At 36.9% G+C, this 24862-nt stretch overlaps 1 protein-coding gene across 2 annotated transcripts in view; it reads right to left on the reverse strand.

The window, feature by feature from the left end:
* Positions 1-9024: 9024 nt before the first annotated feature.
* CHRNB1 (cholinergic receptor nicotinic beta 1 subunit) overlaps positions 9025-24862 on the reverse strand; it is an 826114-nt gene continuing 810276 nt past the window's right edge. For both annotated transcript variants that reach the window (XM_044077017.1, XM_044077016.1), the window contains exon 11: positions 9025-9577. In XM_044077017.1, coding sequence (XP_043932952.1) covers positions 9425-9577 — 153 coding nt within the window. In that variant the 3' untranslated portion in view covers positions 9025-9424. The remainder of the gene's footprint in view (positions 9578-24862) is intronic.

Below are 24862 nucleotides of genomic sequence, written 5' to 3' on the forward strand. Positions count from 1 at the left end.
CGTCCAAGTAGGGATATATTTGAATTCCTTTTTGTCTGCAAAACGCAATTACTGGTGCCAGGCATTTTGTGAAGACCCTGGGCGCAGTAGATAAGCCAAAGGGCAGTGCAGAGAATTGGTAATGCATTGAGCCAGCTATGAATCTGAGGTATCTTCTGCAAGATTGTCTGATTGGGACATGCAGGTATGCCTCTTTTAGGTCCAAAGATACGAGCCAAGTCTTCTTGCCCAGCATGGGCAGTAGCTGCTGTAGAGTCAACATCTTGAATTTTGGAACTTCCAGAAACGTATTTAGTATAGACAGGTCCAGTATTGGTCTTCAGGTTTTGTCCTTTCTGGGTACTAGGAAAAGTCTGGAGTAAAATCCTTGCCCCTGCTCTTGTTGTGGTACTTGCTGAATGGCCCTCATGTCCATGAGGGCTGTAATTTGTTTTTGTGCCTCTGCCCATTGATTGTGTGGCAGGTCTGGCATACCTTTTGACCTTGGTAGAGTGTGAAAATGGAACCTGTAGCCTTGGGACACTATGTTCAGGACCCATTTGTCTTGGGTAACCATTTTCCAATTTGATGAAAAAAGTGCTAGTTTTCCCCCTAAGGGGGCTGCCAAAAGAAAAGTGCTTGGATCTGGTAGAGGAAAGTCATTGGGACTGTTTCCTGTAAGGTTGTGATTTGTCTTCTCCGCTTTTGGAGGTAGGAGTACCCCATTGTTTAGGCCTGTATGAGCCTTTGGGCTGAGATCTGCCTCTGGGATGCCTGTATCTGCCTCTTTGTGGTCTGTCTCACACTGGAAAGGACCAATTTTTAGAAGGCCAGTTCCTGCTAAGCCTGAGTGGCTGTACATGTAAGAAATCCTTGACTGTCTGCATGGATTTTGCTTTATCCTCCATTTTTTTCAACACCTCTTCTGCTTTAGTACCAAACAAAGTATCATGTTGTAATGGTGCATCTAATAATTTTGCTTTAACATGATCAGGCAGATTCTGTTCCTTTAACCAAGCATGCCTTCTAATAACAGAACCTGTAACAGCGGCCCTGCAAGAGGCCTCCAGTGAATCATAACCACATTGCAAAGTATGCTTTCCCAATTGTTCAGCTGCATGCAATAACTCCTGCAATTCCTTGTTCTCTGAACATTCAGTATTTGTCAACAATTTCTGTTTAAGCAGGGACATTAAATATTGCTGATATTTAAGCATATGAAACTGACAATTTAAAGCCCTTACAGCCAGGGTAGCAGAAGTGTAGACTTTTTTCCCCCATCTGTCTAGAGCCCTAGAATCCCTAACAGAGGGGACAGGGTTTTTTGCAGTGGAAGCTTTAACCCCTTTGGGACCCTGAGATATAGTTTCTGGGTCAGCAGCAGGGTTTTTATATAGGAATTTCTGAGAATCCGTGACCCTGTAGTATCTGTCTGGCTTAGCAGGTGCAGGGGGTAAAGAGTCAGGGGACAGGCCGGACTCTGCAAATACATCACCTACAATGTCTAGAACAGGTGGAATAGCAAGGGGTCTGTGCTGAGGAAGTAGAAGAAAGTCTCTGAGCCTTTTCTTAGATTCAGAATAATCTTGGCTCTCCCAGTGGAAATGCTCCCTCATGGTATGCAGGGTTTCCCCAAAAGAATAATCCTCAGGAGGAGAGGCTGAAGGAATGGATTCTTCAGCATCAGAATCCTCATAGGGAAGCATGGAGTAATCCTGTTCAGAAGAGGAATCAGAGGAAATAGAAACCTGATCAGAAGAATCATACTCTGTCTCTTGCCTAGGCCTCTTTTCAGGAGGGGGATGGGAGCCCCTGATCAAAGTAATTAGGTCTTCGGCCATTTTAAGCATCTGTTTTTTAGGCATGGAAGTCTGAGTAGGAGAATGCTGTACTTGTTTCTTTGTCTTTAGAGCTGCTTTAGTCTTTGTCTTTGAAGCTGAAGATGGCTTAATATATAGTTGTGTAGGTCTGAAGACACCCTCAGAAGCCGATGGCTGCTCAGCGGCTCCGGACCCATCTGAGGGAATAATTTCCGAGTGTCCAATACCTTGAGTATCCAGAGGCCCAGTTGGCTCCACGTGGGAGTCGGAAGTGGCCTGTGGCTCTCAGGTAGCGGGCACCAGGGGCTGCGAAAGCGCCTCACTGAGAACCGGCGAACCGGTGACTGGCCTAGCAGAGGCTTCGTCGGCGGTTTTGAACCTCGGATGCCTATCCTTTTCCTTGTCCTTGCATTTTTTGTAAACTCCGGCTGTCAGTTGGTCCAACGGCATTATATAATTAAATCTTTGGCCAAAGTAATGAAATGCAAAATTGAACCGACGCTTGATAGTGCGTTGGTTAAATCTAGCACAAAACCGACAGCTAGCAACGTTGTGATCAGGGCCTAGGCAAGAAATACAGTAAGAGTGAAAATCCTTATGAGGTATTTGCTTCCCACAAGAAATACAATTGCTAACTTTTTCTGACATCGGTCTGGAGCAAGAAAAAAGTTTCCCCAACGGGGTACTTAGCTTTAATGAAGACCGCGGTTCTGAAATTCGGATTTGAAAATCTCAGGAGTCGGCCGACCGGCACTTGCGAACTGCTTTTGCTTTGGACACCACGCAGCAAGAAAGACTGAAGAAAATGGCGTCGGCTGCATCTTTTATACCCCTGGCGCACTGATGTCAGGGAGGAGGCGACAGCAACCGACGCCGAACCTAGACTTTGGAATTCTGGCCGATTGAGGGTAGCCTGCCAGCAGGATAACCCAAGAGTAATGACTGCAACAGTGAAACACGATGAACATCACCAAAACAATAGCAGGCATTTTAGTTCAAACATGCATTTGACCCAGATGGGAAAGCACATAAAGTATTTCCCTATTTATATTATATGCTAAACTTTACCCCAGCTGTGCTGTATCCAGATGGCTACTCATGACTGCCTTTTAATAAATTGTGACACTATCCCCCACATATAAGCTGGAGGGCATTATCTGTATTTGTCAGAAACACCATTACCTCACATGAAATTAATCATGACCTTAATTGGAACTCCTGGAGATCTAAATCACCATTAAAAAAATCAGCTGCTACTTTGTTGCTAGACACAGATCCCCGCCAATGCCTCCCAGTGATCAAGAAATGTACCGTAACACCACTGAGTGTTTAAATATCAAATGGTTTACTATTATATATGCGACCACCACATTATCGTCAGACAATTGCATGAACCTCATAAGGTCAAACAAATTACCGTACCACACAGAATGTTGACGATCCCTTTCTCGAACTGATGTTTAAATCACGGGATGTGTTTTGTGCATTGGCGCATACCATCGGATGTCAAAACTGGCCATGTAATGTTGAATTCGTACATTACTGTACGGATTTGACAATTTGGCTACCAGTCAACTCAATTTTCGCTTATTAGTGTCAACATTACTGCGTTTCACACATGTGCATGTCGACATTATGATAGTAAACCAAATGAAACATCTTCTTGATAGGGAGTACAATCATCTAAACAATGAGTGGCACACCTACACATCTAAAAAATGGATATGCTTGGCATTCCCAAGACTTTTTAAAATTAGCAGAAATTGTAAAAACTACTCATGAAAATCTCATATACACTTGACTTGGCCATTACCAAACAAGCTCCCACCTGTACCCCACTTTGCATCTTTTCATCCCTAGTGAAGTCTACCCATAAGTCACCTTCTCTGTCAGTTGTAGTGGTACCACCCTATCACCAAACCACCTTTACAGACTTCTCCAGGGCAAATCTACTTCAGCTTGTATAAGACCTAGACAAAAATTCCCAATAATTCCTCAAAACGGTCACAACTAACAGGGCTGCCACATTCACTTCCAATTTGTAGCAATACTCCAACAGCTCTGTAGAAAATTCAGCACCTATCCACCTTAAATACAATTATAAATTCAGGAAGAAACCTCTTTGGTGGAACTACCTTATTAATAAACTATGCAGCAAAATAAGGAACATAATGGCAAATTATAAAAACAAAAATCTCCCACCCTTACCTTGAGACCACGATGAAACATGCCATAAAGGAACTTTAGAGCACAACTAGAAAATGAAAAGCAGAGTCTGAGCTTAAGGTTGCTCTACATACCAAAGGAAATTGCAAATCTTTCTTCACTTGTGTCAAGAAAGTAAGGAATAATATCCAACAATATACCAGATTCATGTATAATATTACACATTCTGATTTCACGGATACAGACAATATATTAGGAGACAAATTTAGTGATAACTTCCCACACCACTCCACAAAGTTATCCATGAAGAGTATTGCAAAACAAAATAAATACCTTCACATTTGAACATACACAAATGTTTTGTTTATGCAAAATGTCTTAATATATTAAAATGCTAACAGATACCCAAAGTAGACATATGTTATCATTCTAACTGTATGGTCAAAGAGACAACATGGGCAGACAAAAAAATCAAACATCAAAAAGCACAACAGAGGCTTGTTATTTTACAGGGTCAATTTTAACTTCTCCATTGGCAGTACAGTGTCAGGAATCAGGAAATAGGTTAAATGCTGTTCATGCACATAAACCACTACCAGCAATTGTCACCCAGAAATGATTTCCAAGCTAAGTCCCTTGCTAATAGAGGCTGGCAAACTTTAGCACAGTGTTATTAAGCTAACTGCCCTTCCCACAGATTGCTGTCTATACACAAACTGCAAGACTGCATTTATTCCACTGCAGAATCAAAAGGGAATATATTCAAAACAGCTTGTATGACAGCAGTCACAAAAAAAAGAGTGACAGAGAGACAGAGAAGGTTAGAACATGTATCTGTAATAAATGGAAGTTCTGAACAACATCCTGACATTTGAAAAGGCACAAAGGTAAAGAAATCACAAAATCTAATTATAGCAGAAGCAGGCAGCAAAATCCATCTGTGTACATGGGTCTACCTGAAAACGCCAAAATCGCAGATCACCGACAACGAGAACACCAACATTGAAAGATCAACAATGGAGAAGACCGACAGTTGAGAATCCCGACTCTGAGAACACCACATGTTAAGGTAAGTGTGTGATAGGGACGGACGTTAGGGTCAGGGTGTGGGTAAGTGTGTGATAGTGACGGACGTTAGGGTAGTTGGTGGGTCAGGTAAGTGTGCGATAGTGACGGACCTTAGGGTTAGGGTTTGGGTTAAGGTAAGTGCATAGATAGTTGTGTATGTAAGGTTTAGTGTAGGTTTGTAAGGTTTTTGGTGTGCTTGTGTTGTGTGTGTGTTTTTCGGGAAAGGTATTTGTTTTGTTGATTGTCGGGATTTTGGTTTGTTGGGCATGTGAAGTTTCGTGTTTTTGAACTTTTTTTTTCGTTTTTTTCATGTCGGTTATTTCGTTGTCGGTATTTTGGTGTGTCGGTGTTATCAGGTAGACCCGTGTACACATATTGCAGAAAAAGTTAAAATTCTAATATATAACAACTGTATATACCTTCTGCATTTAGGAATTATTCTTCACTCAACAATCAACTTCCCTCTCACAGCCTAAACCTTCTCCATCACCCTATTCAAGTTAGCACAATTCAAATCAGGGCTGAACAGTTGTGCATTACATAGTGCCCCACTCTTACATCTGTCATTTCAATGGCCACTTAAGTTATTTTTTTCATTTGATGTTTATAAAACCTTCATCTAGTTATACTGTGAAATTCCTATCCCATATATTCTAACTTTCCATAATATACCTTCTCATCCTATCTTACGTCACATGCTCCAAACTTGTCACAATCTAAAGCTCCAAAGTGTATGAGAAGGCAAAAAAAATTGGACAGCAGCCACTGAGCAAGTTAGTCAATCCTGCAGCTGGTCCAGAATCTTAAAATAATGATTTGGTGAAGAAAGGAGCACTTCTAAGCCATTTAAACCCAGCACACAGTCTGAATGTAGCACATATACAAAAACACAGGATTCAGCCAACAAAAGCAGCATACCTCTCAACTTCTTCGCTTATGAATTCTGGGCAAAGTCAAAAACAATGGGGGAAAACTTGGGACATTATTTTAAAATATTATTGTACTTCACTTAAAAAAAAGTTAAGACGACAAGTTTAACAAACATTTTCTGAACAATAAGTATGCGATTATAATGTAAGACAATACTGGTTTACTGTAATCCCTAATTATTTACAGGAAAATTTAAAAAAATTAGGATGGGGTAGGACAAAAATGTGAGGTAAAATCAGGTACTTTTTAAAAGTATGAATAGCAGAGATGGAGAAGAAATGGACCATTAGTTATCCAAAATAATAATGACAAACAAATCTGAGCAGCGATAGTGAATTCACCAACTTAAAACAGCAGTGAATACAATTCTGATTGTTTTTTAAAGATGCTGGTTTAGAAAACATACTTACCAGCTTTCGTGCCTGTACTCTTATGAACTTTAGCAAGGACACCCCCTTCACTTCTACAAAGTTTACACAAATTATAGTATCAAGACTGCATCAAGGATTAAGAGAAAACCCCAAAAGAAAACCAGGACGTCACTTTCATGCTTTGTGGCTTTGCCACCTTCTAGGGAACATTTACACCTTTTAATCAGGCAATTAACACCTTCCATACAAAATCAGGCTGAAACAATAATAAAATGAAAATACCTGATGAGTTGTAAATTGCAGTGCAGTCTCAAGTCATGATGTTTTCATACACTACACAACCGTTTTTTCTTTCCTTGATACGCTAAGGTGGTTCCTCCTGGGTCCTAGTGCTTACCCTGTTGCTACTCCCCATTCACACTGTACTGTAATGTGTACAGTGCATATGCCTCCCGACGTCCTTGGTACAGTGTAATGTGTTCCTTTTTCCTAATAAGTTTAAGATATATTTTGTTTTTATGTAATCATAAAGTGCAAAGCAAAATGTTTTAGCTCCTCCTGGTAAATATCTTTCCCTATCTGCATTAATTCCACAACATTCATTATATATTCTTAGGCTACATTAATTTTGTTGTGAAGAGCACATCTTTATATTCAACAGTCATAGCTAGATGAGACGTGTGTTTTCACCATGATCATTTTAAAATGCTGTAAATTGCTTTCTCTTGATCCTAAAGTCCATCACAAATTGTTTGATCTCCCATTGGGTAAAACTGATTTCCCAGTCCCCATCTGGATTAAATATTCCACTCAAGGAATGTCATTTGTGGCTTGTATACCTTGTACTGCACACATCACAGCACAGCTTAGCATCCTGGTGCTGTATTACTTCAGTCACACACACAGCTTCTTACTTAATGCTGTACTTACAACTTATAACAGTGTGGTTGTGATTGTTTTGTTTGTCACATAATCATAACACTGTACTTTATGCTGCTTTCCCATTCATCAGTGCACCAAATGGAAAATATGTTGGAAGACTTAAGTAAAATCAGCTTCTTATCCAGGCTGTATTCTACCCAGCACAAAATTTCACTTGTATGCTATGCTAATTGTACTGTACACAATGCATCTTGACAACTGTATCATTTTAGTGACAAGCAAAATACATTATCCAGTACTGTATTACTTCAACTATGCACAACAGGTCCATAAAATAAAGTAACATTTTCTACTTGTGTATATTTGTCAATAACGTTTTACTATATAGTATTGTAACATAACATTTCATTAACTAGGGGATCTGTGTGCAGTTGAATTAATACATCTAGAAACTATATTAAGTTAAAGACATAACACATTGCTTGAAGCTGCATTACTCAGTAGTAATCAGCAGGATACAGTAACAGGGTTTTGATCGACTCTTGGGGTCCTGTATGTTGTTCCCCCACTAATATTGCACCATATGATATTTCCAAATGTGTAAAAGTGCAGTGTTTCTTTCACTTGTATTTGGCTTTTACATCTCATTAATAGGTATCACAGAACAGTACTTTTCTACAGTCAAGTCCATGTTTCTGCATGTTTCCACATTATAGAGATACAACTTAATATTTGCAAACCTGTAGAACAGAGTATTCCTCATTATTAGGCTATAACCTCTCTATGCAAGGCATCACAGAACAGCACTTATCAGTAAACACTGTGTTGCTTCTGCACAAAGCAATGCACTAAATAATATTTACAGTAGAATACTGCAACCTATTTCTTCTGCTTATATTTTTCTTTTATTTCTCACAGTTATTATTCAAAGAATAGTGCTTGCCAAACAATCAAGGTCATGTTCTTGCATGTTGCTTTCCCATTAAACAGTGCACTAAATTATATTTGCAAAAAAAAAGACAGAGACAAATAGCATATTCCTTTTGCTTAAAATTACCTATACATTGTGCTATTGAGTGTTACAGAACAATACTTGTCAAATATCACAATCATGCTACTGTAGTTTGCTTCCTCATTAAACAGTTAATTATTTCCCTGGTTTGTATTTGTTTTTTACTATTCATTAATGAGTATTTCACAAAGGCACTGATCAAATAATCAAGACAATTTTGCTGTATGCTGTTTCCCCTATTGCATAAATCAGCAAATATTTATAGACACATAATAAGATGATTATTTCTTTTGTGTATGGCGGCAAGTTCTCAGAATGGGGTATCAAAGAAGGGTGCATCTCTAGAGAGGAAGAATTAATACAGCTTACAAGTGTTAAATAGGTATCCGCACAATTCAGTTAATATAGCATGTGGACACTGTATAAATTCAGTCTCGCATTGAACATCCCTCTAAAGACTTGCACCACTAGGCAACATTCAGCAATTTTTTTCACTTGATTTGCACTCTTTGTTATTTGATATTTTAACTCCACAGACTTCATATGATTCATGAACATGACTGCATTATTTTATATCTACAAGCCATTATCACATAGCTTAGTATACATATGTCTATTATTTCAGTCAAATATGACCTCTCTAAACATGTTTTTTTTAAATCAAGGCATCCATTTCATTGTGACAAGGTTCACAATTACACCTTTATAGTTATTTTAATCAGCATTAGGAGCACAATGTTAACAGGTAATCTGCTGTACTAATAAAACACAACAAAATACAAGTAATCCAAATATCTCTAGGCTGTTCACTATAATTTTAATCATGAAAATCTGTTCCATGAAGGCCATAGAAGGCTAAAAAAGATATCCAAACTTAAAAGTTATTATAACAATTCCTTTACCACATAACCGTATTTATAAAATAATGCAACTAGTCCTCCCTGCTTTAGTGGGGTGTTTGATTTGGTCACAGCCTCTGTGACCTGTCATTATTTACAGTAAGATGAAACTCACTATATTGTTCAGGTGGATATAGAATATTTTTTAATCTTCTGTTCTGGTTAGCAGGCAGAATATGCGGTTGTTTTTCCAGCTTAATAATGTATCACACCCCCACCATAGATCTGGGAGTTGTGCAAAAGATATAGCCACCTCTCTCATGATAGTCTGTACAACAGTCAATTCCAAGAGTCTGGTCAGGCATAGGGGTTGACAAATGGATCCTCTGGAGAATGATTGAAACTGGCATCCAAAAAGATTGTCAGTGTACCAATACTGGTAAACAAAACAAAAATCCAGAGAAACAGCCGGTCCACTACCATGGCAACATACTTCCAATCCTCCTTCAGCTACAGAAACAAGAGAAAGAGAAGATTAGAGTTAACAGCTTGTATAACATATTCTTTATAGCACTTCACCATGTAACCAGTTAAAAATGGGTATATTTTCCCACCCCTTTGATCCCTGTTCTGTTGAAATACATCTCTTCCTAAACAGTGCTCATGTCATCAAAGCTGCTTATGGTGACATTTTCCATACCGGCAGGTCCGATGGCATATTCTCGCTGTCACTAACATGTTTTGAACACTTATATTTTAGGCTAGGAGGAGAAGTTTGATAATGTCGGTACCTCCAGTGAGCTACTTTCTTGGGTGGAGTATTAATCTTGTTATTTGGCAGTATATTATATTGCTTTAACCTTTATGTGAATTCTCAAGCTATGTACTTGATTCTGTTACACCGTTTTGCTTAAGCAGCTTCCTCCCTCAACATTTTTTAGGGTGAGGAAGACTAGTATAGTTTCACTAATCACATTTAAAAGTTAAAAATAGTTCAATTTAAAAAAGATGCATTAAAATACTGCTAATGCTGTGAGGATAAGGTCAAATTTCAGTACATTTACTGGATGTATTTATATCTTTTTTAAATAAAAATGACAAATGTGATGATATACACCCAGACATGTTAGACAGGCTATGCATCTTGTACTCCTCCGTTTCTCTATGTCAGTTGAAAAACATAAAAAAAAATAATATGGTGAAGTAATGTCTTTAAACTCATCAGCATTTAACAAATGTATCAATTACTGCCATGCTCTCTGTTTTTTTATTTGAAACTCTGTTTAACCATTTAGCTGAATGGCATATCAATCTGAAGTTCTAAATCTGTTTTTATCCCAGAATCAGTATTCTTGTGTCAGAAGTCTGGCTTTTGTTACAATGTTCCACCAAGTATGACACTAGAAACAGACCTTTATGATCTCCATCGAGGAGGGTTGGCTTGTAAAATCTGTGACTGTAAATCCAGCAAAAGAAAATAATCCAGCTGCTGGTGGCAGCTGTTCAAATTCTGCAAGTGTTGAAATAAAGGTCTAGTGAGTATTTGTGTTTCTACCAGAGACAGAGAGAAAAAGACAAAAATACTGGCATTAATCTCCCATCGCAAGGCATTCCAGGGCTTGTGTAGCTTAATGATAACATAACCACTCCTTAACTTGAGGACTCCATCTGATCAGTATCTGTCTGTCTGTCTATCTATCTATCTATCTATCTATCTATCTATCATTTTTTAATATTACTTGACTGACACAGAAATAATAATAGGCACAGAGACACATTTCTGTGCATCCCGATTTTAAAAGATGACCTAATTCTAATTTGCAATCAGTGATGACTAATGTATGATAGAACAGCTTAGGGGTAACCATATTAAGCTTCTTTGTAAATCAAGAATGTTGCACATTTTGTTATGCAACATGTCTTATAGTAGCAATAGTAAAATAAATGAAAAGGTGGGAGGTGCCAAAAATATAAGTACATCCAAAGGTATGAAACAAACTCCTGGGAGGATTAAGTTTCAGTACTGATATTAATTACGGCCGTGGTGGCGCAGGGGTTAGCGTTGCTGCCTACAGCAAGAGGTTCTCCGGTTTGATCATTGGCTGGGGTGCCTTCTGTGCAGAGTCTGGATGTCCTCCCTGTGGTCGCATGGGTTTCCTCTGGGTGCAATGGTTTCCTCCCACATCCCAAAGACATGCTGTAGGTGGATTGGACACTCTAAAGTGGCCCTAGGCATGAGTGCATTCATGTGTGTGCCTTCTGTAGAATGTTGGGCTGGCAACTTGACACCGTAAAACTCCACTGCCAATCATGAGTGGACAGGTGATCCGTTGTGGTGACCCCTAACCGGGAAAAGCCGAAAGAAGAAGAAGAAGACTGATATTAATTACTCCCACCTGAGAACAGAGCATATTGTTAACCCTGCTGATGAGACTCTGTCTGTCTTTGGTACTGATCTTGTTTCACCTGGCTTACTGAGTGACAGTCATGGTTTGGCTGGTACCACCATTGGCATTGCAGAGGTTACCAAAAGGAAGAGAAGACATATTAAATCTAACAGTGATAATGAGGTACTGGATTGCCATATTTTTAATAATGTTACTAAAAGAAGGAAAACGGAGGTGGCAATTTCAGTCTTATAAAACAGACTGAGTGACAATTTTGTTAGTAGCGTAAGTTAGGCAGAAGAAATATTTCAAAAAGGGTAACAAAAAAAAAAAAAAGTTAAGCAAGGGAATAATCTTTCAGTCTGAAGGTAGCATAGCTGATATATGAATTCATCCTGCATAAGTAATGATCGTATTCCTGTAGGGTTGAAGTGTGGATAATACATAGCTGAATTCTCTTTAAGGTCTTGGCTACTGACATCTGCAGGGAAGAGTGATCAAAGTGTGGCATCTTTTGTTTCACTGAAGTAAAGACAGATGATTTTAAAACTCATGTTGAGGTACATCAGAGTAGAAATAAATAAGGTAATACTATTATTGCTCATTCTTATGCAAATGATCTACAGAAGAACATGCCTGCAACAATTATGACTGCAACAACAGAAACTGGGTAGGCCTAAATGATGCGGCTTGTGACTACAGCAAATCTAGTTATAGTAGGATTGTTTTCTATGTGTACTGATGGTTATATCTAAAAGGATTATGTATATAAATGCAGTGTCAGAGTGGGCATGGCAGAAGGGCATCAACTTCTTTCACCCTTTATTCATCAATGACAAAAATATAGACTATATTTTTGGTGTAGTTACACCCAAATGAGGGTAAAGGACGCTTGTATATGTACATAATCCTTCAAAATTTTAGTGGAACCAACAACACCTCATTGCTAAGGCAATTCAGGGGTAAATTCAAAGAATGCATATAGGTGGTGAATTCTGCAACCTAAATCAACCATCAACAAGGTGCCATGCTTCAGAGAAGAGGATGTTGATTCCAAAATGGATGGCTTTCAATACTTTTGTATTAACAGATGAAAGCAACACAGAGATAGTGTGTGGAGGGTGTAATGTGGATTCATGTTATGAGACTGATGACCAAATTCTAGAGACTTAGAAAAATGTATGAGAAATCCATAATAAACAACAACTTTCTATGAATAGACAGCAACAAGAAAAAACACATAAGTTTGTAAACTGAGTCCCACAAACTACTACACCAAGAAAATTTAAAATCAATGAATATCAAAATGGAATTTTGTTACAATGGTCTATAGCATCCTGTACTACCAAGGGGTTGCTTCACCCCTGTACCCCATTACTTTATACTTAATACACAGTCACAAGACTATGATGAAGTCAGCAACTCAACAAACTGTTCTATTTGCTAACAGCATAGTTTGTTTCCATGCAAATGTTAGTTCAGCACTTCTTTACAGAAATGCTTTATTTACACTGCCTTTTCTTTACTCTGCATCATTGTAAGATCATTGCTCCTGGGTAATTGCATAGGTAAGATGTGTTGTGACATGTAGGCAGACAGAACTGGACTGTACTATGAAGCAGTACAGCTAGTCTATATTGATCATTATGTATAACACATTCTTTCAAATCTTCTCTGTTCACAGATCACCAAAGGCTCTTTTGTGGACATATTGAGCCTTACAGGATGATTTTCTAGTTCTGCAGTTTGATAATCTCTTCAATTGATTATTTAAATCTACCAGGGAGAATTTGTTAAAGGATAATGAACCAAACAAGATTTACTGGGCATTTTCATGGCACTGCATAACTTGGTGCATGTAGTTAAAAAAAAAAAAACATGGAGGCTATGGGCTACTACCTGTAGTACTTGGTACCAGTCCATTATGGGAATACAACTGAGAGCTATTGGCATGTCTTTGGCTGGTGCAGGTCACACTGTGATTTGATGTCATTGTGAAAGTGAAAACTACATCTAAGATGTTAAGTTAGAGACTAGTTTGTCAAAAGCGACTTGGGATTCCATTAAGGCAAGCCTGACAAAATGGGATCAAAGAAATGGTACTAGGAATTGCAAAGCTGTATGACTGCACTTGATAAAAGATTCATTAAAAAACAGTCATTTTGCTTGAATAGACCGATGCAAATAAACATAATAGGCTTTGCAAATTAATCAAAGACTCAGTCTCTACTTAATGTCATTGCAAGGTCAGCAGTGTTAGATTACATTTTGATATGAATTACATTAACATTTTGGATTAATCTTCTTTCGGCTTTTTCTGGTTAGGGGTCGCCACAGCAGATCATCTGTCCGCTCATGATTGGCAGTGGAGTTTTACAATGTTGAGTTGCCAGCCTGGTGCCCAACCTTCCTCAGAAGGCACACACACACACACACACTCATGCCTAGGGCCAATTTAGAGTGTCCAAGCCACCTACAGCACGTCTTTGGGATGTGGGAGGAAACCAGAGAACCTGGAGAAAACCCACGCGACCACAGGGAAGACATGCAGACTCCGCACAAAAGGCACCCCAGCCAGGGATCGAACCAGCGAACCTCTTGCTGTGAGGCGGCAACGCTAACCGCTGCACCACTGTAGCCGCCCAACATTTTTGATTAATATGGATCTGTTTGATTAATAACAGCTAGATAATTATATATTAAATGCTGTAATGCCTGTTTGAGGCTCCTTATTTTTTCCCCTTTTCTCTGTATTCCTTTTGTATTCCTCTTAGTCTAACTCTGTATATAAAATCATCTAAAATTCAATAAAGATCAAGGCAGTCACCTCATAAGGATAGAAAGATAGACTTTTCCAAATAACTAGATCATATAAAAAACAACTAGACAGTAAGAAAATAGAGGCTAAACAAATGAGTAAGGGTAGGGGTGAGAGTTCAATGAGTGTGGGAGAGTGTGCGGGTAAGAGTATGTGAGCGTGTGTGTGTGTGTGTGTGTGTGTGTGTGTGTGTGTGTGTGTGTGTGTGTGTGTGTGTGTAAGAGTGTAATAAAAAACAACAACCTCAGCAATGTACTATATAAATTTAATGAAACAACAACAAAGAGTAAAAGCTTTCAGGTTCACATAAAAACCCTTCCTCAGTACAAGATAAAAAACACTCAGTCAAGCCATAATTAAATACATGTTCCTATAATGGCACAGCCAGTAGAATGATAAAAACAATTAACAATAGTAATTAGTATGTTTAAGAACATATATACAAAAAATAAAACATATATAATTTCAAACACATTTATCTGTGTACTACAATAGGTTTAAGTGTTACCATTTGATTAATACCGGGGGGGGGGGGTCTGCTTGTAATTGTAAAATCCATGCATATTCCTTAAGTTCAAGTTTATTATTCAGATCGCCTCCCCTTATATTTCTATTGACTATAGCTATCACTCTAAAAGTAAAAACATGTATTGGGCCATTCTCAGTAACATGTCTAGCAAGTGATTTGTTAAAATATTCCTCCTAATATCTGATTTATGTTCTATTATTATATTTTTCAGATGTCTTGTTGATTTACCAACATGAAAACTTGAGTACATTTTACATGTTGCAAGATATATTATATTGTGTGAATTACAAGTTGCAAAACATTTGAATATATATATATATATATATATCTTCTTTGTATCTCTATTAATAGAATCACAACAACAATAATTATGGCAGGGATAGGTACCACACTTCACAAACTGTTTAGTTATTGGGTCACATTTAATATCTGTATAACAAAGCATTTGTTTTAAATTCAAACAATTCCGGTAATCTCGGTTTATTATCTATAATATTCTGCAGTTCACGCAAGGTTCTTAAGATGCCCAAATTATCCATTATAATTTTCTTCACACCATCACAACATTTGCTTTAAGTGGTAGGGTAGTGAAGTGTGTTATCTCTATGCAGTGTATCAGTTGTTCCATCTAGTATTGCATCACTGTTAAAATATGGTTTAGCTTGAGTATCTCTCATTGCCATAACCTCCTGCTCATATTACCTAGTAGGTCCTGATCGTAACCTCTATCCCTAAACTCATTTATTATTTCCTCCATTTGCTCTCTACATTTGTCTATATTTGTGTTTAACCTATATGTGCGTACAAACTGACTCTTGACAATCCCTTTAAAAAGATGTAGAACATGCATACTTGTATAGTGTAAATATTTATTCCTATGGACAGCCTTTTTGTGGACAGATGTCTGTATGTCATTCCCATCAAACAACAAATCCACATCTAAAAATTGAATATTATTGGGTGAGGTGGACATAGAGAAATGTAGAAAGCCAGTACTATTATTTAAAAACTCAACAAATTCTATTAATTCTTCATGACCACCCTCTCAAATAAAAAAAGATATAGTCCGCAAAATGTTTAAAGAAACTGATCTTATGAGAAAAATGTACAGAACCATTGTAAACAAACTCAATCTCCCATTTATCAAGTACTAAGTTTGTGTAGGTATTGGCAATCGGAGTGCCCAGCATCACTCCTGACACTTGATGATAAAACTTGTTACTAAAAATAAATATATTGTTCTTCAAAACAAGTTCAAGAAGTTCACAAATAGTTTTTATCTGTTTGCTGGATAATCCGCCATAATTGCAAAGTAATTCCCTAATTGACCCAATACCATATTCATTAGGTATCACTGTAAAAACTGATTTTATATCCAACACAACAAATAAAAAGGATGCATTTCCCCTATTTTTGAAAAAGTGATTTAACTGTCTTAAATAATTACATGTATCATTGATGTAGCTTTTTACATATTTAAGATATTTACTTAATAAACTCTGTAAATATAGAGTGACAGGTTCAGTAGACCAAACCCTGCCAGAAATTAATGGTCTCATAGGCTGCCTTTCAATTAATTTGTGGACCTTAGGTAGCCCATATAGAATTGGTATTACTGGGGAAAGAACTGTAAAATAATAAAAGTGTCCACATCTATATCATTCATAGCCTGTAAATCAAAAATCAATGTATTAATAGAATTAATAATTCTGTTAACACCCACAATAGATATTTCTTTGAAAGCAGATCGATCAGATAAAATCAAATGCATTGCTTTCAAATAGTCACTCTTATTCAACAGAACAGTGGCTCCTCCTTTATCGTCTTCTTTTGTTATACTGTCATTGTTCTCCCATAGCTGTTGTAATGCTTCCCATTCATCTTTAGTTAAATTATAAAATTTTACTAAACTTGTTTCTATCATTATAATACCTACGTAAATGCAGTTCACAAACATCATGAAATGTAGTAACCACAGGATGGCTGTGTGTAAGAGTATGTAAGCATGTGTGTGTGTGTGTGTGTGTGTGTGTGTGTGTGTGTGGTTGTGAGACAGTGTGTCTGTCTACTTTGGGTATTTTACTTTTTCACCATGCTCCTTCACTAAGTATTATTTTTAAGAAATTAAATGGCTCTTAGACTACTCCTGTTTATAACTTTTTGCTGATTAATCCATTTCTTCTTTTCTGCATTTCTACCATGTATAATAAAACTAGAGATGACAATGAATCTCTGATTACTAATGCAAAGCACGCATCTGTAGCATCTCAAGAGAAGGACAAAAAACTAGCTTCTCAGAAATATGAACTTTGAAAATCAACTTCTGAAACTAGTTTGCCCTTAGTAGGCCTTTAAACCCAAAGCAACTAACAGAGATAAAAATTAGCACAAATGAAGGCCAAAGAGTTGCAGATCAGGCAAAGGTTGAATACACCCACAAACAAACAGAGAGGAAAAATTCCTGGATCTGACCGCCACGGCTAAACACCAAATGTAAATTTTATTGATGTAAAAAATAAAAAAGGTTAGTGCTTTTGCGGCAACAAAATACCACTTCTTCAGACCAAAAAGAAAAAAAATTAGCACAGCCTGCTAACATTAGTACTTCACTTAATGCAGTAGTGCATCAAGTTTGCCTTAGGTGCTGGGCTGTTTTCAAGCAACGGACATCCACACACTTTACGACCACACACTTTTTTACAACTTTGCATAAACAACAATGTTCTTTTGGAAACACCTTCCTGATTGCTTTAAATATATACTTAAACTACCAGATTGTTTTAAATTATATTTATTGTTTTAATAAAGCCAATTTTTTAGCATGTCTTACATTTGTGGCTTGAAATGTCTTCCAGTAAGAAGTACAACAAAATTTACTAGCCAATAATGATAACAATTCCCATTTCTGAACATTGTGACCATGAAAGACCATTATAACTACTTATTAATTACAACCACTTTGATTATCTGCATCTCACGTGTCTAATATGATAAAAATGATCACAGTAAAGTATTCTAAGTTGCTATATCCAAATGCATACTGGCCTTGCAAAGTTAGACCAATGACTGTTTAACTTTATCAGCTTAGCATAGTTAGTCATTTTATTTGCAGAAAGCTGCTATATCCAGTGATTATAGACAAGTTGACTGTGCACATCTTGGATGTCTGATTGTGGTAAAAAATAATATCAGTAATAGTGGCCAAAGTAACATATTTCAAGTTTGTTTTCAAACAGGCACACAGTAACCACAGTACAGTTCTCCAAATCCATTTACACAAATACACACCAGTCTTACAAAACTAGATTAGACTGTTTTAACATGTGCGAGTGACAACAGTATAAGGTGCTTTTCATATGCAGACAACTCCTCGCCTCCACCAGCAGTTACAGCCACTTTGAATACATATTCCTCTTATTGTTATGAAGAAATAAATTATGTGTTCTTTATTGGTAGCTTTGGATGAACCACATGAAACTTTATAAAGATTTCTAGCATCACATCTTAAGACTGAACCATGTGCAGCACAATTTAAACAGAAAGAGGGTGTCTGATGAGGGCATAAGAAGAAATATTAACCACCTGGCAATATATGCAAAGTTAGTATGGATAAGCTCTACAGACCTAAAAGTCATCAGATTAATTCAACATAAAATAGAACTGTTACTAATACAGGCATTGCTGTTGGCAGATAACTTTGCATTTCAATGCTTCATCCGCAAATGTGGTATGTGCTACCCTTTTGAAGAATAAATAGTATATGTTGCATTAAAAAAATTGATGTTCTGAGGATATTGCCATAAGATTTCCAGAAGTAGATCAGTTATGCATTAGGGACTGGATGTCATAAACCAGCCACAGAACAACAGATGTTTAACTATATGCATAAATCTTTTACAAGTAGATCTTCTAGAGGAGATTACAAATCCAGTAATATGCAAAATGACTGCATGAAGTGCACAGATGTCCTCAATAGAGTACTACAAGCTGCCTCTGCTTGTTTATTTATTGGTCTTATTAACATAAAGAAACATGGTGCTTGTTTTCTTAAATATGGAAAAATAGCCTTAAAAACATAGCTTTGTTCAGTAACAATTCTTGAGTTTACAGAAAGACATAGTTTTATTGTTGAAGATGGTTTGATAAAATAAACAAATAACTGTCCCACAGTACAAGCAGGAATCAGTTGCAGCACCCTACTCCTGCGCTAGCCACAGGCACCCCTGGAGCTGTAGGCCCATGGTAGCTATCTGAATTGCTCCTGTTATAAGCTGCCACTGACTTAATGAAATAATCATGAGAACAGAAGAATCTGAGTCAAGCATTCCATCTTGAGAGGAGATTTCCTCTAAAACATCAAAAAGTTATCTAACATATTGCTTAGAGGCTTACCAGAGAAATACTTTTTAAATTTTTTATTTAAAACATTGTTTTCTGGAGTAATGCACTAATCCAAGTGGATAATTTTCAGGCCTGTCTGGTGGAACCTAAACCGAGATATAATACAAAGTATCAAAATACAGAAGGTAATATAAGAATAACAGCCATGTGTTAAACTATGCTAAGCATACAGAGATTACAATTATATGAGTAACACTATCGTGTTGAGCTTCCCAAATCTGTACATATCATAAAATATTTAAACCTTTATATGGAACAATTACAATAAGGCACAGGTACTAAGGTGCTATGCACACTAAGGCACAGGTATGAAGAGACAAGCAAAGGAGGATAGTGGTGAAGGTAGCAAAAAGAAGACAAGAGTATAGAGAGCTCTACAGAAAGCATGGTGAAGAGAAAAACATGAGGGTGGAGAATGCAGATTTCTATTGCATATGACCACAAAAAAAAGTTTTATGTTGTTTTTTAGGGTGAGATAATAGTATAAAAAGGGTTGCATGTTAAATCCACAGCAGATGTTCCAATTTTAATCTACAAATTTGCAATTCTCAAAGTAATTAAAAAGAAATAGTACTCTTCTTGGTGTGATTAAAAGTTGCAGTTCTCTTCAACCTTTCTCAGGAGTATAGAAATGCTAGAAGACAACTCTTTAATTACAGAGGACATTAGATTTCAGATGTTATGTCCAGTGAAACTCAATTTTACATCATACAGTTATAAATACCAGCTCTTTGAATACAAAGACTTAAATAAACTTAATTTGCTTTTAAATCTGATTAAATTTATGGGTTATATATCAAGATGAACCAGTTCTTTGGACTCTAGAAATATTTTTTTCGATTTTCAGCTGGGTGTAGCCATTGAGATACACATATGTTTCTTTGTAAGTTAGATATAAATAATAATGTTATCCTTTTTGTATTACACATCCAGTCTAACTCATATAATGTTGCTTATTGTAAAAAAAACTTGCTACAGAATGTAATTTTCTTTATTTGCTTATTTCACAAAATTAAGTATTGAAAAACTATTTCATGCTCATGGATGACTTCTTGGTATGAACCCTTTTGATTAAAGCTGCCTTACAAGCTGTGGACTATCCTGAGTTCTGAAAGGAGAAACTTGCATGCTTTCTAACAAATGCCATAAATCTCCTTCATGTTATGAATATTTAACACTTAGAATTGTTAGGATCTATTGGGCCCCAAGAGAATGCTGTGATGTTATTTAAGTTGGTTTTAAATGAAAGTCTTGATTCTATTACTGGTGATTTTGTTTAATTTGTTATTGCTTCTTCTATGCTGACAAGTAACATTGCATCTATACTCTTACTTGTTCTGCAGCAGTGCTGCTCAAAGACTATGTATGCACAGAAGGCAGAGGACAACTAGCATATGCGCAAATTGTACTTAGAAAGTAAAACAAAAACTACTCCTAAAAACTGATCACCATACTGATTAGTGTTGCAGTAGCCTTACTTATATTATATATGTTAGAAATGATAAGACTATACTGCACTGGAATTAACTGGAAACAACTGAAATGAGACTGAAACAAAAGTCTTTATCTGTTAATTACCCAAACTTGTGCTGAACAGGTGCTAGTCTCTCCTTTATGGGCCAAGTCTTGTGTACTTTTCAGAATGAATTCTCCACACACTAAAGTTCATTTAATGAGGCTTTATTAGATGTTCACAATATCTGAATACTGTCTTCATTAACAATGCTGATAAACAATAACAGTCTGTAGAAATGCTAGGATGCTGATTAGTATCCAAAGTTACTGCACGTTATATTCTGATTGTCCTGAACAACATAAACTAAAATAGTCTTTATTTGACCTGTCTTCTGTACCCAAGCTTGAGTGTCTGTATTGTAGCTTAATCTTCTGTGTAATGACAGGTTGAATGAACTAACTAACCTTAACTGAACTGCTATCCCAAACACAATATATTATATTGCTTCAGTGCAGTGATTTTCCTTTGTAAACCGCATTCACCTCCCCTAACCTTGGTTGTCTCATATGTGCTTTATTTAACATTCCATTAAGGAACATTCTGTAACTGGCAAGATTATCTTTCCCTTGAGAAAAGAACATTTAAGTAATAACCCACGTCTGGGTGTGGGTAATGCTAGATTTACCCACGGTTGGTGTGGTTTGGTCACGAGGCCGAAGACCGAGTGGCCAAACAAAGACAACTGTGGGTAAATCTAGCATTACCCACACCCAGACATGGGTTATTGCTATTATACAATGACATTATTTAAGAAAAAGACTACTTGCATTTCTTAAATAATGTCTTTGTATGATACATCCGTGCTGCCCTTCCGCATCTTGTTGGTATCCTGGAACTTTTTTTTATGTCCTGCGTATGCGTATGGGACTTGTGTTCCACCGCTTATGCAGTACATAAGTGCTGTGAAGAGTTAGCAAGGGAGAATGGAAGATCTCTGTTGCTTCTTCTTCTTTATAATTAATAAAAAGGAAGAAACCGGGAGCATTTTTATGTTCGGGAGAGTTGGGACAGACTAAATAAAAGGATAATTAGGTAAGTTTGTAAAGATTTGTAGAACATACCTAATTATCCTTTTATTTCTGCCTGTGCCGTCTCCTGAATGTAAAAAGTCTTCTGTTTTCTTTTGTTTTTAAAAAAAAAAAAAGAAAAGTAAAAAAAAATTAGATATACTAACGGGAAAAAATCCGGATGACCAGATCTTTTTCCATTAGTATAGTCTCGGATTTACAACGGGCACACTGGTTGGGTTGGCCAATCAGTGTACTCGCTTTTGAATATTTTAGGCCGGTCATTGTATAATCTGTATTTCTGTATGTTCTGCACATTTCATGCTGATCTTTCCTTTCTAATAAACTGTCTTTTTCTGAAACTGAATGCATGCACGTCTGACATTACATAATTTACCGTTTAATCTGCATAATGCCTAATAACAACTTTAAAATAGAAGTCTCTAATCTAATAATCTAGATCCTGCCAGGGATCTAACAGCTGGCCAACTTCCAAAGCTTCAGAATACTTTCCAAGTAACAAACCTGTTAGACAGCTTTTGTTGAGCTGAATAAAAGACAAGGCTGGGCAATTGTGGAAGAATATAATTCTCTGAAGCTTTCGATGCTAGATGGTCAGCTTGTTCCTATACTGGGCAGATAAGTTCCCTTTCAGAAAAAAAAAACATCCATTTAATATTTTTGCATATTTTGGGTACTTTCCTCTTCAGGAAAGTTATTTTAAAGCTAGGAGTTTGTGTTTTAAAGTACTGCCACAAGACTACCGTACTGTAATTTTAAACGTTGTTCTGCACAACTGAAAACCATTTTTCTGTGGAGAAATTGTTTTTATTTTACTCTGTGGTGTGAAGTGTTTTAAAGTGCTTTTTACTTTGTGAAAAAAAATGACTTCTAAAGACCTTTTATTTTTATTATTTGCCACCTGTTTTCCTTTGGAAGAAGGCATCATTTTCAGCTTGACAATGGAATAATCTGCTTGTCTGCCCCATGGTTAGTCCTTCTTTCAGCCACAAAAAGAAAGTTAAGCAAACAACTCTTGCCATCACAACAGACCAGCAATTTGCCTCAGCTATAGGTGGATCACTCTGCAGTGGCCATTAGCTGAACTTCAGATCACTAATCTTTTATTCCAGATCCAGTGGTGTAGCACCTACAGCCACTATCCCCTCAGTGGGCAAGAGACAGCCACTCTTGTTGATCCTGGGACAGGGAACAGGGAAGGCTTCCCTGTTTTGTCAGAATGCTTTGTCTATCCCTGAGAAAGCTGCTGTTGTCATTAATAACACTGTTGGTCCCATTTATTTTGTCAAAAATAATAGAAAACCAAGCATGTATCTACTTCTCTTCAATTTTTTTGGAAAGGAGTAGTTTACAGGGTCTGGCTCAAGGTTTAATTCAGGCTATTGATCCTTCTTATAAAGTAGTTTATGGTAAAAAGAAAGAGGGAGTCCTCTTTTCCTGAAGAGATTCAAGAATCTGAATCTGAACAGGAAGATGCAGGAATGGATACAAGGATTTTTCCTCAGATTTCTGATTCAGACTCAGAGGAGAGCTCAGTTTCTGACCGCCCTGTAAGAGTTTCTCTTTTTCTGAGATTACTTCTAGAATGTGCCAGTGTTTTCAGTGTGTGAACACTGAGGTTTCTTGGTCCCTAAGAAAATACTATGAGCTGTTACAGAAATAATTTACATAATCTGCACCCATTCCTACAGTTCTTCCAGCTTTAGAAGACGTGTGTCTGACTGTCTGCAATTTTCCTGGCAGTCAGCCAGTTGTCCCTAAAAAGGGAGATAAGATGTGCAAAGTTTTTCAGCCTAATCTATTATTCCCAAACGTGATCCAACAGCTATAGCTTTAATTGAGCCTATTTCTGCTAAGCACTTAATTAACTCCAATCCTACTCTTTTAGATAGGGATTTTTTAAACAAGAAACATCTTTATTAAAGTATTACTTATGACATAGGCAATCATGCAGTCATATAAATGAAAACAAACCATATTGACATTTTTAGTTACAGGCATTATACATCATCTATCATCTATCCAGTCATTGTCAGTCAAACATTACATAGCTCATTCAAATCCTGCCTTTTTTAAAACCTCATTCCTCTTCCAAAATGCTATTCTGCATGTATTGTTCCCACAATTCCCATTTTTGTTCTATGTAATTTGCTCCTACATTTTCTAAACAACTCATTTCCAGTCATTTTATCTCTGTTACTATATTCACTACTTCTAGTACAGTTGGTTTAGACTTTAATTTCCATTTTCTAGTAATTGCTTTTTTGGCAGTCACCATAATTAGACTCAGCAAGGCCTTACTATGTCTAAACAATTCTGTATAATAGCTCAAAAAATAATTTCCTTTGTTGTACCAATTTGCTCACCCAGTATTTCTAATAGAGTAGTCTGTATGGAAATTTTAAAGTCTGCCAACTCATTACACTCTCAGAAAATATGTTCTCAATTATCTCTTTCTTCCTCATCACACCTCCATTTGCTAGCTACCTGAGGAAAAATTCTTTGGAGTCAACTTGGAGTATAAAAATACCTATGCAAACATGTCCAAGCAAAGACACTAAATATTCTAGACTTTGGAGACATACATATATCCCCATTGTTTCTTTGTGAATTGCTTATCCAGTTTCTCTTACCAATCCTTTCTAACCTCATCTGATTGATTCTTATAGCTATCATGCAATATTTTATATGCTGTATGATTATCACTTTTTTAACAGCAGCTCCTGTTCTAGATTCAACTAAATACTCTACCAGTGCTGGCCTTTCAGTTAGGATCCCCCTGTTTCTTTTTATTTTGTCAATACTTTGATATCAGTCCTTGATAGGGAAGGCAATCTCTAGCCTGCAGTCCAAATACATACTTGGTCTCTTCCCATTCTATTACCTTTCCCTGTCTAATTGTTTGGTCCCAGTACCTTGGTTCCTTTGACAGTTTTCTCCAATAAATTCCAGCCCCCTCTTGTCTATTGTCTGTATCCATAATTGCACTCATTCATATGGACAGAATTTCCTTTCTACATTCCCATATTGGCTTAATTCTTAGAATACTTTCTGCTACTTTATGAATATAATATTCTGTTTGGTTGTTGTTATTCTCTGCATCCAAAATCCCAGTC

This window comes from Protopterus annectens, chromosome 7.part0 (assembly GCF_019279795.1).
Source record: "Protopterus annectens isolate FY-2018-M chromosome 7.part0, PAN1.0, whole genome shotgun sequence".
Lineage (NCBI taxonomy): Eukaryota > Metazoa > Chordata > Ceratodontiformes > Protopteridae > Protopterus > Protopterus annectens.